General features: G+C 40.3%; 1 protein-coding gene across 1 annotated transcript in view; it reads left to right on the top strand.

Moving 5' to 3' along the window:
- Nucleotides 1-15,034, top strand: part of AOC3 (amine oxidase copper containing 3) — a 29,714-nt gene extending 14,680 nt beyond the window's left edge. Inside the window, exons 3-4 of the mRNA XM_077252069.1 lie at nt 2,423-2,552; nt 13,308-15,034. Coding sequence (XP_077108184.1) covers nt 2,423-2,552; nt 13,308-13,592 — 415 coding nt within the window. The 3' untranslated portion in view covers nt 13,593-15,034. The remainder of the gene's footprint in view (nt 1-2,422; nt 2,553-13,307) is intronic.
- Nucleotides 15,035-16,919: the final 1,885 nt, after the last annotated feature.

The following is a 16,919-nucleotide window of genomic DNA, read 5'->3' as shown; positions in this document are numbered from 1 at the left end:
TTCATAATCATTTACAAACAACAATACTAATGTTTTAACTCAGGAAGAGTTCAGAAATCAATATTTTGTGGAATAACCATGATTTTTAATCACATCTTTCATGCGTCATAGCATGCTTATAGGACGATTTAAAGCTGCCATTATATCCCCCCACCCTTCACAGATCCCATAAGTGACTATAATTTTCTCACTTCACTTCATCAACTTATACTATATAGTGCTGATGCATCACACACAAATCGGATTACAATGTTATTTAAACACAGGCTGTAATGTAACAAAATAGACAGGTGGGATTGAATATTTTCGCAAGCCACTGTAGTTTGGCTGTGCATTGCCACTTGAGGTGAGGGGGGAAATTCGAGATAGTGTTAAAGCCAGAGGTACCTGGGTCTCATTGTTAACATCCAAGCTATCCACATGGTAAGGCTTTCAGATTATTCTTTGCTTTTGATGGAAAGAAATATTCAATGGCTAATCTCTAGGAACTAAGTACTTTAGAAAGCAACCATAAACTTCCTCTTTGAACCATAACCCGTTTTCTGGATCTGTTGGAATTGGTGACAATTGAAGGCCAGAAATTGCTAGTCTACTTCTGTGTAAGTTACGTTTTGCATAGAATACAAGACTTTGCAGGGAGTGGTAGCATGCATGTTCAATAATTGCTGTATTGCAATGGAGACATGAGGCCTCCATTCTGGCAATCAATAGGGATCCCAGATGTTGTGGTTCTTCTGGTTAGGGGATACTTGCTTATTATATCATTTTAACTTCCATATGGCCTAAAATGTGATATCTACAGAACAGGAAATCAGGAAGTTTCAGACTATTGTGAGGCTCAGTGGTCACTCTGAAAACTTAAAGATTTATGTTTTTAAAGGCATTCTGTCAGCAGGATTTCATCCTCCAAGCTATTTATATGCACATTATTTTTATTATTTATTTTTATTGCTCTATTGATTCCATGGTGCTGTACATGAGGAGGGGTTACATACAAACCACAAATAGAAATTACAATTAACAAACTGGTTCAGATAGGTACAGTGGGGAGAGAACCTTGCCCTTCCAGGCTTACATTCTACAGGATAATTGGGAAGGAGATAGTAGGTTTAGAGGTTTCGACAGAGTGTTGGTGAGGTGGGAGCTCTGGTGTTGGTGAGGTGGCAGTGGGGTCATTGCAGGCTGTAAGCTGTCCTGATGAGATGGGTTTTCAAGTTCCTCTTGAAAGTTCTGATTGTAGGGGATAATCGGACATGTTCGGTCACAGAATTCCAGATGATGGGGTATACACGGGGCAGGCGATTGGGTGAGGAACCTACAAGTGTGGAGGAGACAAGAAGGTCTTGGGAGGACCAGAGATTAAATGTGGGAAGATATTGGGAGATTAGTTCAGAGATGTATAGGGGAGATGGATTAGGGACTTCTTTGTAGATCAGTGTTAGAAGTTTGAATTGAATTCATTGTGGAATTGGGAGCCAAAGAAGGGATTTGCAGAAGTGAGAAGCAGAGGAGTAGCAAGGAGAGAGGTGGATTAGTTATGCAGCAGAGTTAAAGCAGGAGAGGTGCGAGAGTGTTTGCCAACCACACAGTATAGAAGCTGAGTCAAGCAGGAGTAGGCAGTGCTCTGTGGGGAATAGAGCTGGAATGATTGAGGCTTCAGATCTACCATAGCTCTTAAGCTTTATTTGCATATCAATTCAAGCTTTGATATCTCTTAGTAATGGAGGAGCGGACAGGCCATGTAAAGGTATTGCTAGACTTGTTTCTAATAGAGCTTCATGTGCATATACTAAACAGTTTGGAGGGGTGAAATGTTGCTGACAGATTAATTTTAATAAAGATAAGTTCACAGGATTCTGTTTATAATATATTAATTATAAACAGTCACTTTGAACAAAAAGGCACTTTCTGACAATACGGCCATACCTATGGATTTGTGAGAGACAAATAGGGTCTTATCTGGATAACAATATAGAAGGATACGCACGATTGTGCTCACCTGGATGGCTTGTATGTTGCAGACCCGCGAGGAGATAAATTCTGCACATTCGTGGGAGTTGTCCTGATGATACATCGAAACACGTTGATGAATTAAACCACCTGACATTGTATTGGCATGCTTCATTTTTTCTCCACAGCAGCGCAGTATAACCCATTTAGTTGTCCAGTTCTATGTATTAGGGATTTGTGACATATTGGTTAACTACTGATATAACTAAGTTCTGTTGAAAAAGAATAAGAATGACTTAAACAGAGTAAATCAATTCATACTATGGCTAAATATATTAAAATGTGGTGTTATTTCTATTTTTGGTCATTTTTATTATTAAGTCTCTAATACTTACAATACTAATGCGCCATTATAGCCAACCTCCAAATCTGTACATCATGTGATGACATGTACAATCTCATTAATTTTAAGGTACAAGTTAGCAGTGACCAAACGTAAGGAGGCAGAGCCTGAAAGTAGTTCCATCTACAATCAAAATAATCCTTGGAGTCCAATTGTAACGTTCTCTAAGTTTATAAATAACGAGAATATAGAACATCAGGTAAGAAAATGTGGGTCAAAGAACATAAGTATTTTACGTTATGAATCCATCTAATGCTGAACATTAACATTTAGACACCTTACATAAAATGGATCATTTAACTGCTGAAATGTTATAAAACCAAAAGCAACACTACTCAACTATTCTCTTTACCGCTGGTCCAGTGCTGATGCTCCGTTGTCCTCCAGGTCTTTTTTTTAAGCAGCCAGCATGTCACCACTGCAACCAATCACTTGCCCTGCAGTCAGTTACCATATTACTGGCAACATGGCTCTGAGCTGAGTGGGTGATGCCAGTTAACTGTGGCATAACTAGAGTCCTTTGGGCCCTAGCGCAAACTTTGGACAGGGCCTTCTTCTGTGTGCACTATATCCATAAATATTATCTCCTTATCACACTACAATTTTCAGATGACTGCTAAATGTATTAAAATACAAAAAATATACCAAAAGGGTCTTTTTTATTATATTACCTTAAAATATTAACAGTGAGTTGAGTTTACATAGTGGATTTCATTTTGATGTCCCGTGTGTTATGTGACAAAATCACTGGTAAAGTACTGTAGGGGAGATATGTATCACTGAGGTTATTAGCTTCAGTGAGATGAACCTGGGGAAATGTTCAAGCACATTAAGTGCTGAGAGGGGTTAATCGGCCATGATATAGGTTGGATTTTTTGTGAACAGCTGAAGATTGGGTGGGAGACTGTTCACCATATCTCCACTCCAGCATGTAGTCTAGAATGTAAATAGTCAGCATTCTGAATCATTCAGTGTTCAGTGTGCCTGGAGATGAGAGATCAAGAGCTGTGTTTAGGATAAAGTGAGCTGGTCCCCACTTTTTTCCCTGTGCGGGCGGATCCTCGCAGCCACATAGTTTGTGCTATAAGTTATTTATTTGTTTTCCTGTTATGCCATACCTTTTCAATAGACCAGTAGAAGATTAAAATGAGAAACACTCCTGCGTCTACCTCTGTGAGCAGCCGAGTGAGCCAATGAGCTACAATTACCTTATAGTTACTGATTTAACCCCTTAAGCCCCGAGGGTGGTTTGCACGTTAATGACCGGGCCAATTTTTACAATTCTGACCACTGTCCCTTTATGAGGCTATAACTCTGGAACGCTTTGACGGATCTTGGCGATTCTGACAATGTTTTCTCGTGACATATTGTACTTCATGTTAGTGGTAAAATTTATTCTATATAACTTGCGTTTATTTGTGAAAAAAACGGAAATTTGGCGAAAATTTTGAAAATTTCGCAATTTTCCAACTTTGAATTTTTATGCCCTTAAATCACAGACATATGTCACGCAAAATACTTAATAAGTAACGTTTCCCACATGTCTACTTTACATCAGCACAATTTTGGAACCAAAATTTTTTTTGTTAGGGAGTTATAAGGGTTAAAATTTGACCAGAAATTTCTCATTTTTACAACACCATTTTTTTTTAGGGACCACATCTCATTTGAAGCCATTTTGAGGGGTCTATATGATAGAAAATACCCAAGTGTGAAACCATTCTAAAAACTGCACCCCTCAAGGTGCTCAAAACCACATTCAAGAAGTTTATTAACCCTTCAGGTGTTTCACATGAATTTTTGGAATGTTTAAATAAAAATGAACATTTAACTTTTTTTCACACAAAATTATTATTATTTCAGCTCCAATTTGTTTTATTTTACCAAGGGTAACAGGAGAAAATGGACCCCAAAAGTTGTTGTACAATTTGTCCTGAGTACGCTGATACCCCATATGTGGGGGTAAACCACTGTTTGGGCGCATGGCAGAGCTTGGAAGGGAAGGAGCGCCATTTGACTTTTCAATGCAAAATTGATTGGAATTGAGATGGGACGCCATGTTGCGTTTGGAGAGCCCCTGATGTGCCTAAACACTGAAACCCCCTACAAGTGACACCATTTTGGAAAGTAGACCCCCTAAGGAACTTATCTAGATGTGTGTTGAGCACTTTGACCCACCAAGTGCTTCACAGAAGTTTATAATGCAGAGCCGTAAAAATAAAAAATCATATTTTTTCACAATAATGATCTTTTCGCCCCCAATTTTTTATTTTCCCAAGGGTAAGAGAAGAAATTGGACCCCAAAAAATGTTGTGCAATTTGTCCTGAGTACGCTGATACTCCATATGTGGGTGTAAACCATTGTTTGGGCGCATGGCAGAGCTTGGAAGGGAAGGAGCGCCATTTGACTTTTCAATGCAAAATTGACTGGAATTGAGATGGGACACCATGTTGCGTTTGGAGAGCCCCTGATGTGCCTAAACATTGAAACCCCCTACAAGTGACACCATTTTGGAAAGTAGACCCCCTAAGGAACTTATCTAGATGTGTGGTGAGCACTTTGACCCACCAAGTGCTTCACAGAAGTTTATAATGCAGAGCCGTAAAAATAAAAAATCATATTTTTTCACAAAAATGATCTTTTCGCCCCCAATTTTTTATTTTCCCAAGGGTAAGAGAAGAAATTGGACCCCAAAAAATGTTGTGCAATTTGTCCTGAGTACGCTGATACCCCATATGTGGGTGTAAACCATTGTTTGGGCGCATGGCAGAGCTTGGAAGGGAAGGAGCGCCATTTGACTTTTCAATGCAAAATTGACTGGAATTGAGATGGGACGCCATGTTGCGTTTGGAGAGCCCCTGATGTGCCTAAACATTGAAACTCCCTACAAGTGACACCATTTTGGAAAGTAGACCCCCTAAGGAACTTATCTAGATGTGTGGTGAGCACTTTGACCCACCAAGTGCTTCACAGAAGTTTATAATGCAGAGCCGTAAAAATAAAAAATCATATTTTTTCACAAAAATGATCTTTTCGCCCCCAATTTTTTATTTTCCCAAGGGTAAGAGAAGAAATTGGACCCAAAAAAATGTTGTGCAATTTGTCCTGAGTACGCTGATACCCCATATGTGGGTGTAAACCATTGTTTGGGTGCATGGCAGAGCTTGGAAGGGAAGGAGCGCCATTTGACTTTTCAATGCAAAATTGACTGGAATTGAGATGGGACGCCATGTTGCGTTTGGAGAGCCCCTGATGTGCCTAAACATTGAAACCCCCCACAAGTGACACCATTTTGGAAAGTAGACCCCCTAAGGAACTTATCTAGATGTGTTTTGAGAGCTTTGAACCCCCAAGTGTTTCACTACAGATTATAACGCAGAGCCGTGAAAATAATTTTTTTTTTTTTCTCAAAAATGATTTTTTAGCCCCCAGCTTTGTATTTTTACAAGGGTAACAGAATAAATTGGACCCCAAAATTTGTTTTCCAATTTGTCCTGAGTTCGCTGATACCCCATATGTGGGGAGGAACCACTGTTTGGGCGCATGACAGAGCTCGGAAGGAAAGGAGCACCATTTGGAATGCAGCCTTAAATGGATTGGTCTGCAGGCGTCACATTGCATTTGCAGAGCCCCTGATGTACCCAAACAGTACAAACCCCCCACAAGTGACCCCATATTGGAAACTAGACCTCCCAAGGAACTTATCTAGATGTGTTGTGAGAACTTTGAACCCCCAAGTGTTTCACTACAGTTTATAACGCAGAGCCGTGAAAATAAAACATCTTTTTTTTCCCACAAAAATGATTTTTAGCCCCCCAAATTTTTATTTTCCCAAGGATAACAAGAGAACTTGGACCCCAGAAGTTGTTGTTCAATTTGTCCCGAGTACGCTGATAACCCATATGTTGGGGTAAACCCATTTTTGGGCGCACGGGAGAGCTCGGAAGGGAAGGAGCACTGTTTTACTTTTTCAACGCAGAATTGGCTGGAATTGAGATTGGACGCCATGTCGCGTTTGGAGAACCCCTGATGTGCCTGGACAGTGGAAACTCCCCAATTCTACCTGAAACCCTAACCCAAACACACCCCTAACCCTAATCCCAACGGTAACCCTAACCACACCCCTAGCCCTGACACACCCATAATTCTAATCCCAACCCTAATCCAAACCGTAAATGTAATCCAAACCCTAACCCTAACTTTAGCCCCAACCCTAACTTTAGCCCCAACCCTAACCCTAACTTTACCTCCAACCCTAGCCCTAACCCTAAAGCTACCCCTAACCCTAACCCTAAACGTGACTGAAATACGTGGCACTGAAATACGTGGCACTGAAATACGTGGCACTGAAATACGTGGCACTGAAATACGTGATACGTGGCACTGAAACACGTGGCACTGCAATACGTGATACGTGGCACTGAAATACGTGGCACTGAAATACGTGGCACTGAAATACGTGGCACTGAAATACGTGCAACTGAAATACGTGGCACTTAAATACGTGGCACTTAAATACGTGGCACTGAAATACGTGATACGTGGCACTGAAATACGTGATACGTGGCACTTAAATACGTGGCACTGAAACACGTGGCACTGAAATACGTGATACGTGGCACTGAAATACGTGGCACTGAAATACGTGGCACTTAAATACATGGCACTTAAATACGTGGCACTTAAATACGTGGCACTATGACTGTCAGAAAATGTTCATTAAACGGTTAGGGGTGAGGTTAGGGGTAGAGTTAGGGTTAGGGTTTGGATCCCTTTATCACCTTGATGGTGGTGGGTGGCTTTTCAGTGTGTTTTCTGTTTTTTTTCGATAAAAACGCATGCGTTTTTAACGCAAACGCATGTGCTTAAAAACGCAAGAAAATACTGCAGGTTGTATTTATGAAAATGAACGCATGCAGAAAAAAAACGCATGCGTTTGAAAACGTGACCAAACGCGTACAAAAAACGCATGCTTTTTCAATGTTAAATATAGGGAAAAAACGCATGCGTTTTTTTGTGCAAAAAACGCTGCAGACAAAAACGCAAGTGTGAAACCAGCGATGCTTTTTATAGCAAAAAAAGTTTTTGCGTCTCCACATTTTGAGAGCTATAATTTTTCCACATTTTGCTCCACAGAGTCATGTGAGGTCTTGTTTTTTGCGGGACGAGCTGACGTTTTTATTGGTAACATTTTCGGACACGTGACCGTTTTTGATCACTTTTTATTCCGATTTTTGTGAGGCAGAATGACCAAAAACCAGCTATTCATGAATTTCTTTTGGGGGAGGCGTTTATACCGTTCCGCGTTTGGTAAAATTGATAAAGCAGTTTTATTCGTCGGGTCAGTACGATTACAGTGATACTTCATTTATATCATTTTTTTATGTTTGGCGCTTTTATACGATAAAAACTATTTTATAGAAAAAATAATTATTTTGGTATCGCTTTATTCTCAGGACTATAACTTTTTTTATTTTTTTGCTGATGATGCTGTATGGCGGCTTGTTTTTTGCAGGACAAGATGACGTTTTCAGCGGTACCATGGTTATTTATATCAGTCTTTTTGATCGCGTGTTATTCCACTTTTTGTTCGGCGGTATGGTAATAAAGCGTTGTTTTTTGCCTCGTTTTTTTTTTTTTTCTTACGGTGTTTACTGAAGGGGTTAACTAGTGGGGCAGTTTTATAGGTTGGGTCGTTACGGACGCGGCGATACTAAATATGTGTACCTTTATTGTTTTGTTTTTTTTATTTAGATAAAGAAATGTATTTATGGGAATAATATATATTTTTTTATTATTATTTATTTAGGATTTTTTTTTTTTTTACACATGTGGAAACTTTTTTTTTTACTTTGTCCCAGGGGGGGACATCACAGATCGATGATCTGATAGTGTGCACAACACTCTGTCAGATCACCGATCTCACTTACATCGGTGCAGGCTTACCAGCGTCTGCTCTGAGCAGGCACTCGGTAAGCTACCTCCTTCCCTGCAGGACCCGGATGCCGCGGCCATCTTGGATCCGGGACCTGCAGGGAGGAAGGAGGTAGGAGACCCTCGGAGCAACGCGATCACATCGCGTTGCTCCGGGGGTCTCAGGGAAGCCCGCAGGGAGCCCCCTCCCTGCGCGATGCTTCCCTATACCGCCGGTACACTGCGATCATGTTTGATCGCGGTGTGCCGGGGGTTAATGTGCCGGGGGCGGTCCGTGACCGCTCCTGGCACATAGTGCCGGATGTCAGCTGCGATAGGCAGCTGACACCCGGCCGCGATCGGCCGCGCTCCCCCCGTGAGCGCGGCCGATCGCGTATGACGTACTATCCCGTCACCGGGAATTAAGTCCCAGGTCACCTTGACGGGATAGTACGTCATACGGGATTAAGGGGTTAAATTGCTATCAGTATGTATTCATGTTATCAACAAGCCATCATCCAGATAGATGTAAATGTATTAATGTCTGATGTAAACACTGCCACCGCTCAGTCTGTAGTATAGCAAAAATGCTGGAGTTGGTCATTTCGGAATCAAAATATTTCTTAATAATGGAGTCCTATGGTTGAAAGGATACAACAACACCCATCAAGACTGTTGAACCCTACTCTTAAGCTTATAGAGTAATTGTCATTTTAATTTATATGTTATAAATTGATAGCATGCAGAATGTAAGCCTGCAAGGGCAGGGTCCTCTTCCCTCTGTACCGGTCTATCATTGTTAGTTTGTCACTGTAAGTGATATCTGTATTTTGTATGTAACCCTTTCTCATGTACAGCATATGAATCATTGGTGCTGTATAAATAAATAAATAAAAATAATAATAATAATAATAATAATAATAATAATAATAATAGCACACATGAAAATAAGCAATAAGTAATATAGTTTGTCAGAGAAATCTGTTTCTTTCTTCTGCAGGACTTTCTTTCACACATCTTTCACTTTCAAATTTCTGAATTCTGGGTTAAATCTGTATTTAGTGAAGGCAGATTTTTACATTACTGTGATAGGAGATGGTGGCTATTACTGAAAAGATTCTATACAGAGGGAAGAAAGGTGGAGAGAGGAGCTAGAAGCAGAGCTCCTTCCACCTCCTCCCCCTTCCTTTCTACATAGAATATTATAAAAACAACTACCATCTCCTATCTCAGTAATGGGACAGTGTGTCTTCACCGAATAGGAATTTTACCCCGAAATTGAGAATTCCGAAAATGTTTGATTTGTCATTACGAAAAAAAGCTAATTTCTCTGATTAGATACATCGGAAAGTTTCAAAATTTTATGCGTATTATTGATTTATGTGTAAGGGGTTACTAAACTGGTATATGCCCCTACCCCTTTAAGCACGTCCCAGTTCTTGATGTAGTGGGAGTGTGACCACACTATGTAAATGTGATTTCAATCTGCTATGTATATAGTGTTTCCAACCGTTTGCTGCCATATGAATGTTTTATACACTGTGTATAGTTGTCCTGTAGTTGTCTAGGGGCAGTGCAGTACCAAGTTAGCCCACTAGAGGGGGCAACATTAGGACTAAATAGTAGGATAGGAATAGATAATAGTTAACATAGGAGGAGTTAACTGGAGATAAGGCAGGAACAGTTTCTTGGGGAGAAGCAGAGGGGCTTTAGAGCCCGAGCTACCTAGTAGCTCCATAACGTTCAAAGCTAGTAACCCAGCCATCCAGGGCCCAGTGGGCCAGAAGTACAGCCTTGGCAGCAGTATGACAGCAGTGGTGGAACAGAGACTACAGCGGAGGTACCAACAGTACGGGGATGCAGGTGGCTCCATAATGTGGCAGGTCACTGCATGGGCAGATGCCCTCAGGTCCAGGGCTAAACGGACGAGGGAACACCTGAGTGTAGTGAGTCTGAACAGGGAGGACACTGCGGTACCGCAAGAGACGGTACCACCTGGGCAAGTACTAAAGACCGTAGGAAGAAGTGCAGGGAAAGTGGAGAAACTGGACTGTTTGGAACCCTATGCTGATGTTGTATCTAATAATGATGTGCTGCGAAGAGGAAAAAGTAAAGTTCTATGTTTTAAGTTACAATTGCACCGTGTCTCTATTTGTGCGCAAACGTATGGAGAAGGCCTTCAGCCACCCAGAGGAGATCCTGAAGGTGCAGAGAGCAGAGAGGCAAGTACACTCACTAAAGGACATTGTTTGTATGTGACAGGAGACCAAGGTGCGCTAGAGCCATTAGTCTCAGCCACGTCTACGACCCTGGCACTCACTGACATATGGATAAAATCAAAGCAACAGTTTTGCTTTAATATGTTATAGTTCTGATTTTTAGATTGGTGACCAATAGTGATGAGCGAGTGTGCCCCTTACTGGGGTTTTACAAGCATGCTAGAGTGGTCTCCGAGTATTTTGGATGTGCTCAGAGATTATGTTTGAGTCAAAGAGGCTGCATGATTTGGGGCTGCTAGACAGCCAGAATACATGTGGGGATTCCCTAACAAACAGGCAACCCCCACATGTATTAAGGCTGTCTAGCAGCTGCAAATCATGCAGCTGCGGCAACTCAAACATAATCTCCGAGCACATCCAAAATACTCAGAGACCACCCGAGCTTGCTTGGACAACCCGAGTAATGAGCACACTCGCTCATCACTAGTGACCAAGGTCAGTGTGCTGCCCTACTAGGGAATAGGGCCAGGTCACCACAGTTTTCAGGAATGCCTCAATGGTTTTCTGACCCCCTTATTTTCTTTTACATGCATTTTTAATGTAATTGAAGTCTATTGTAGGAAAACTGCCTTTTTATAGTGAAACGTTATCTGTACTTTTCCACCATCGTATGTTCTCTGATCAGTATCTGTTCACAGCACACTGTAATACGCAGCAGAGACACTAGCTTTACGTTGCGTCCATTACAGGACTTGACCATCAGTTTATCATATATCACATTACATGGTCACTTGAGTTTCTCATTTTACTACCCCATAAAAATTATATTGTATGCTCAAATATAAAATGAGATCAATGGACGAGCCATGTACACAGGATGCGAAAAATATATGCAGGTCCATCTCACAAAATTAGAATATCATCAAAAAGTTAATTTATTTCAGTTCTTCAATACAAAAGGTGAAACTCATACAGCTCTGGCAAAATTAAAGAGACCACTGCAATATGTTCAGTTTGTCTGATTTTTCTCTTTATAGGTATATTTTTGAGTAAAATGTAAATTGTTCTTTTATTCTATAAACTTCTGACAACATGTCTCCAAATTTCCAAGCAATACATTTTGTATTTTTGTCTGATAAAGAAAAATGGTCAAAATAAAAAAAACCCAGTGCTTTCAGACCTCAAATAATGCAAAGAAAACAAATTCATAATCATTTAGAAACAACAATGCTAATGTTTTAACTCAGGAAGAGTTCAGAAATCAATATTTTGTGGAATATCCATGATTTTTAACCACAACTTTCATGCGTCTTGGCATGCTTTCCACCAGTCTTTCTCACTGCTTCTGGGGCAAAAATGTAAGCAATTCTTTTTTTGGTGCCTTGTGACTATCCATCATCCTCCTAATTACATTCCAGAGGTTTTCAATGGGATTCAGGTCTGGAGATTGGGCTGCCCATGACAGGGTTTTGATGTGGTGGTCTCTTAATTTTTGCCAGAGCTGTATATTAGATAGAGTCATCACAAGCTGCTTGAGGTCTAGTGTGAAGTTTCCATAATCAGTGATGGTTTGGGGAGCCATGTCATCTGCTAGTATAGCTACACTGTGTTTTATCAAGACCAAAGTTAGCACAGCCATCTACCAGGAAATTTTTGAGCTCTTCATGATTCTCTCTGCCGACAAGCTTTTTGGTGATGGAAATTTCATTCTCCAGCAGGACTTGGCAACTGTCCACACTGCCAAAAGTACCAATACCTGGTTTAAAACAACAGTATCACTGTGCTTCATTGGCCAGCAAACTCGTCTGACCTTAGCCCTATAGAGAATCTATGGGGTAGTGTCAAGAGGAAGATGAGAGACACCAGACCCAACAATGAAGACGAGCTGAGGGCTGCTATCAAAGCAACCTGGGCTTCCATAACACCTCAGCAGTGCCACAGACTGACCATGCCGCATTGATGCAGTAATTGATGCAAAAGGAGCCCCGACCAAGTATTGAGTGCATTTACTGAACATACATTTCAGTAGGCCAACATTTCAGATGTTAAAATCATTTTTCAAGCTGGTGTTATAAAGTATTCTAATTTACTGAGATAATGACTTTTGGGTTTTCATTGGCTGGAAACCATAATCATTAACATTAACAGAAATAAACACTTAAAATAGATCACACTGTTTGTAATGACTCTATATAATATATGAGTTTCCCTTTTTGTATTGAAGAACTGAAATAAATTAACTTTTTGATGATATTCTAATTTTGTGAGATGCACCTGTAGCAACGAAGAATTACATATTAAACTAGTTCATCCTTCACATCTATCTATGGAAGAGCCATTTACACCATACATTATTAGGGGGCATCTGTAATCATTGTTCCCATTATCCCCAAACAAAGTGGAGTGATAAATCATTCAGATCATATTCATTTCTGGGCATTACTGCATATAACATGTTTATGCATGTATTTGCAATCAATGTTATTGCTAATTGATTATTGCAAACAGTCTTGATTAGTAAAATCTTACCAATTTGAGTATATAAACCTTTTTTTGCCCATCTGTTCCTTCTACTGTCTCTAGTTTGGAAAAAAAGAGATGGCAAAAACAAGGGAGGAACTCATCACTGCAGGATAGCAGGTTGCTCAAGGTTTGTTTTTAGTCTGTAACTGTGGAGAAACATAGGTCTGCATAGGAGCTATAGAAACAAACCATCTCCATTACTAATATATTGTTCCTCCTTTCATTGATCAAATTTACATATATCCCTCATACCCTTCCTGTTTATTTGGAGTCCAACCTGTTCTTTCTCTCCCCTTAGGACTTGGTTGCTTGGGTCACCGTTGGGTTCCTTCACATTCCACACTCTGAGGACCTTCCAAACACGGCCACTCCAGGCAATGCTGTGGGATTCTTGCTAAGGCCCTTTAATTATTTCGACGTAGACCCTTCTGTGCATTCACCAGATGGAGTTTATTTCCAAAGTGAAGAGGACTATGGGTCTTGTGAAGTGAACCATGTAGCCTGTGCATCCAAAAATACACCATGTGCACCCAACATTCCTCCGTTCACATATGAAGGCTTCAAAAGTCTGGTGAATTTATAATGAAAGATAATTCTGGGTATTATTCCTCAGCACTGGCATTAGTATAAACTCCTGTATAACTGGAGTTTATTCTTCTGTATATAAAGTTTTTATCATAATGACCATCTTTGAAGGAATTGTCATAATCGTCAACAGAATCATTCGTCAAAACTAAATCATGCATCATGAAATCGCTTTTTAAGGGTAAAATATTAAATTCTATGATGTAACAAGATTATAATGGTATACTTTACAATTCTGAGAGTGTAACATGGGTAGAGACTCAACAGAAGAGACAAATATTGTAGAATGAGGTTAGGTCATGGATTTAGGGGATCTCCTCCTGTACTTGTGTGTGCCTTGTTTTACTCCTGTTTATTGTACTTCTCTATAATTTCCCCGTTCACATGTAAAGCACCATGGAATAAATGGCGCTATAAAAATGTATAATAATATTACTAATAATTATAGTCAAAAGGATTGACAAAGGCACCTTAACCAGGCTACATATGTACAGGGTGGGCCATGTATATGGATACACCTAAATAACATGGGAATGGTTGGTGATATAAACTTCCTGTTTGTGGCACATTAGTATATGGGAGGGGGAAAATTTTCAAGATGGGTGGTGACCATGGTGGCCATTTTGAAGTCGGCCATTTTGGATCCAACTTTATTTTTTCCAATGGGAAGAAGGTCATGTGACACATCAAACTTATTGAGAATTTCACAAGAAAAGCAATGGTGTGCTTGGTTTTAACATAACTTTATTCTTTATTATTTATGTTATTTACAAGTTTCTCTCTGTTTACAGCCATTGACATGTCACAGAGGTTAACATGTGAGGAGCGGATTATAAAAGTCACTATTAGGCCAGGTTCACATAAGCATATTAAAAATCATTAGAGTTTCATGCAGAAAACTGATAACTTTTTTCTGACTTGCTATCTGTGTGCAGTCCATAATAAATTATTTTTTTACAGCATCTATTAATCATTTACAAGACCATTTACAGTTTAATATATTTCAGAATTGCAATGTATCCATACAAAAAAATGGAAAAAGGCTCTTACAGCACCTAATGTTTTTTTACACACCCATAGACTTGAATGGACAAGCCTGAGCCGACACCCAGGAGAGGCTAGTGCATGCACTAATCAGTCATCTGCACTGGCTTATTGAAGAGCATTAGTCTAAGTGCTGTCCATTTTTTCACGGACAGCACTCGGAATGAAAATACATCTATGTGAACCTACCCTTAGAACCTTTTTTACTTCAGAAAAAAAGAAGCAAAGACAATGATGAATTTAAGCCACAGCTAATTTTCACTTTCATTTAATTCAGTGGACAGAAAAAGATGGACGCAATCATTGTTAAGAATTATGTATTTTTTATATCACTGATGTACAACTATTTAATCGTACTCAATATTTACAATAAATGGAAGGTACTGTTAAAAAAAATGTATATAAAAAAATGTTTTACTTTTTGTTGGTTTTGCTTTACTTTTATTTTTATTCCTGTCTCCAGTAATCTTTACATGGTATAAATCAAAGAGAATAAATACTCAGCCATTAGGAATATTCATAGAAAATATGTATGTAGGAAAGACTACAAAACACAAGCACATTACTTATTCCTTCCAAAGGACCAGGGGGCACTCATTATGGGTGGAAGAAAGGCGATTCTGGCAGCTAAACATTGAGGCCGGGGTCACACATGCGAGTTTTACGGACGTAAGAGCGCAGAAACTACGTCCGTAAAACTCGCATAACATACGGCACAATTATTCTCAATGGGGCTGCTCCTATTAGCCGTATATTACGGTTCAGTATTATACGGCTTTCTACGGCCGTACAAAATCGCAGCATGCTGCGTTTGTCAGCGTATTGCGCAAAAAAATCGCCAATGAAAGTCTATGGGGGTGAGAAAAATACGGATTCCACACGGACCAGCAGTGTGACTTGCGAGAAATAAGCAGCGTTGTTAGTGAAAAGTCGGTAATTCAATTGCCGGCTTTTCATTTCTCCTGCACAAACCCGACAGGATATGAGACATGGTTTACATACAGTAAACCATCTCATATCCCCATTTCTTTTGCATATTCCACACTACTAATGTTAGTAGTGTGTATGTGCAAAATTTCAGCGCTGTAGCTGCTGAAATAAAGGGTTAAATGGCAGAAAAAATTGGCGTGGGCTCCCGCGCAATTTTCTCCGCCAGAATGGTAAAGCCAGTGACTGACGGCAGATATTAATAGCCAGGAGAGGGTCCATGGTTATTGGCCCCCCCGTGGCTAAAAACATCTGCCCCCAGCCACCCCAGAAAAGGCACATCTGGAAGATGCGCCTATTCTGGCACTTGGCCACTCTCTTCCCACTCCCTGTAGCGGTGGGATATGGGGTAATGAAGGGTTAATGCCACCTTGCTATTGTAAGGTGACATTAAGCCAGATTAATAATGGAGAGGCGTCAATTATGACACCTATCCATTATTAATCCAATTGTTTGAAAGGGTTAAAAAACACACACACACATGATTTAAAAGGATTTTAATGAAATAAACACAGCGGTTGTTGTAATAATTTATTGTTCTCTCAATCCATTTCCAGGCCCTCGCTTGGCAAAATAATAAACGCACAAGATACATACCTTCTGATGTCAGATCACTTCCCACGATGTAATCCATCTGAAGGGGTTAATTATTTTACAGGCACGAGCCCTGCTAATGCAGCTGTGCTCCGTGCCTGTAATCCCCGGCGAATGAATGAAATGTAGGTCATTGACCTACATTTCCTTCAGTCGCGGTGATGCGCCCCCTGGTGGATGTCCTCATATGACCTGGAGCGTGGGAAAAAGTTCCCAGGCTGCAGTTCATGAGAACATCCAGCAGGGGCACATCACCGCGACTCAATGTAAGTACAGATCCAGCTTTCCTTTCAGCACCCGGGGATTACAGACACGAGCGAGTGGTTTATCGCAGCTCTGCCTGTAATATTAGTTAACCCCTTCAGATGGATTACCTCGTTGGACGTGATCTGACATCAGAAGGTATGTATCTTGTGCGTTTATTATTTTGCCAAGCGAGGGCCTGGAAATGGATTGAGAGAGCAATAAATTATTACAACAACCGCTGTGTTTATTTCATTAAAATCCTTTTAAATCATGTGTGTGTGTGTGTTTTTTAACCCTTTCAAACAATTGGATTAATAATGGATAGGTGACATAATTGACGCCTCTCCATTATTAATCTGGCTTAATGTCACCTTACAATAGCAAGGTGGCATTAACCCTTCATTACCCCATATCCCACCGCTACAGGGAGTGGGAAGAGAGTGGCCAAGTGCCA

Source organism: Ranitomeya variabilis, chromosome 4, assembly GCF_051348905.1.
Source record: "Ranitomeya variabilis isolate aRanVar5 chromosome 4, aRanVar5.hap1, whole genome shotgun sequence".
NCBI classification, from domain to species: domain Eukaryota; kingdom Metazoa; phylum Chordata; class Amphibia; order Anura; family Dendrobatidae; genus Ranitomeya; species Ranitomeya variabilis.
This window is presented reverse-complemented; position numbering and strand designations above follow the sequence as displayed.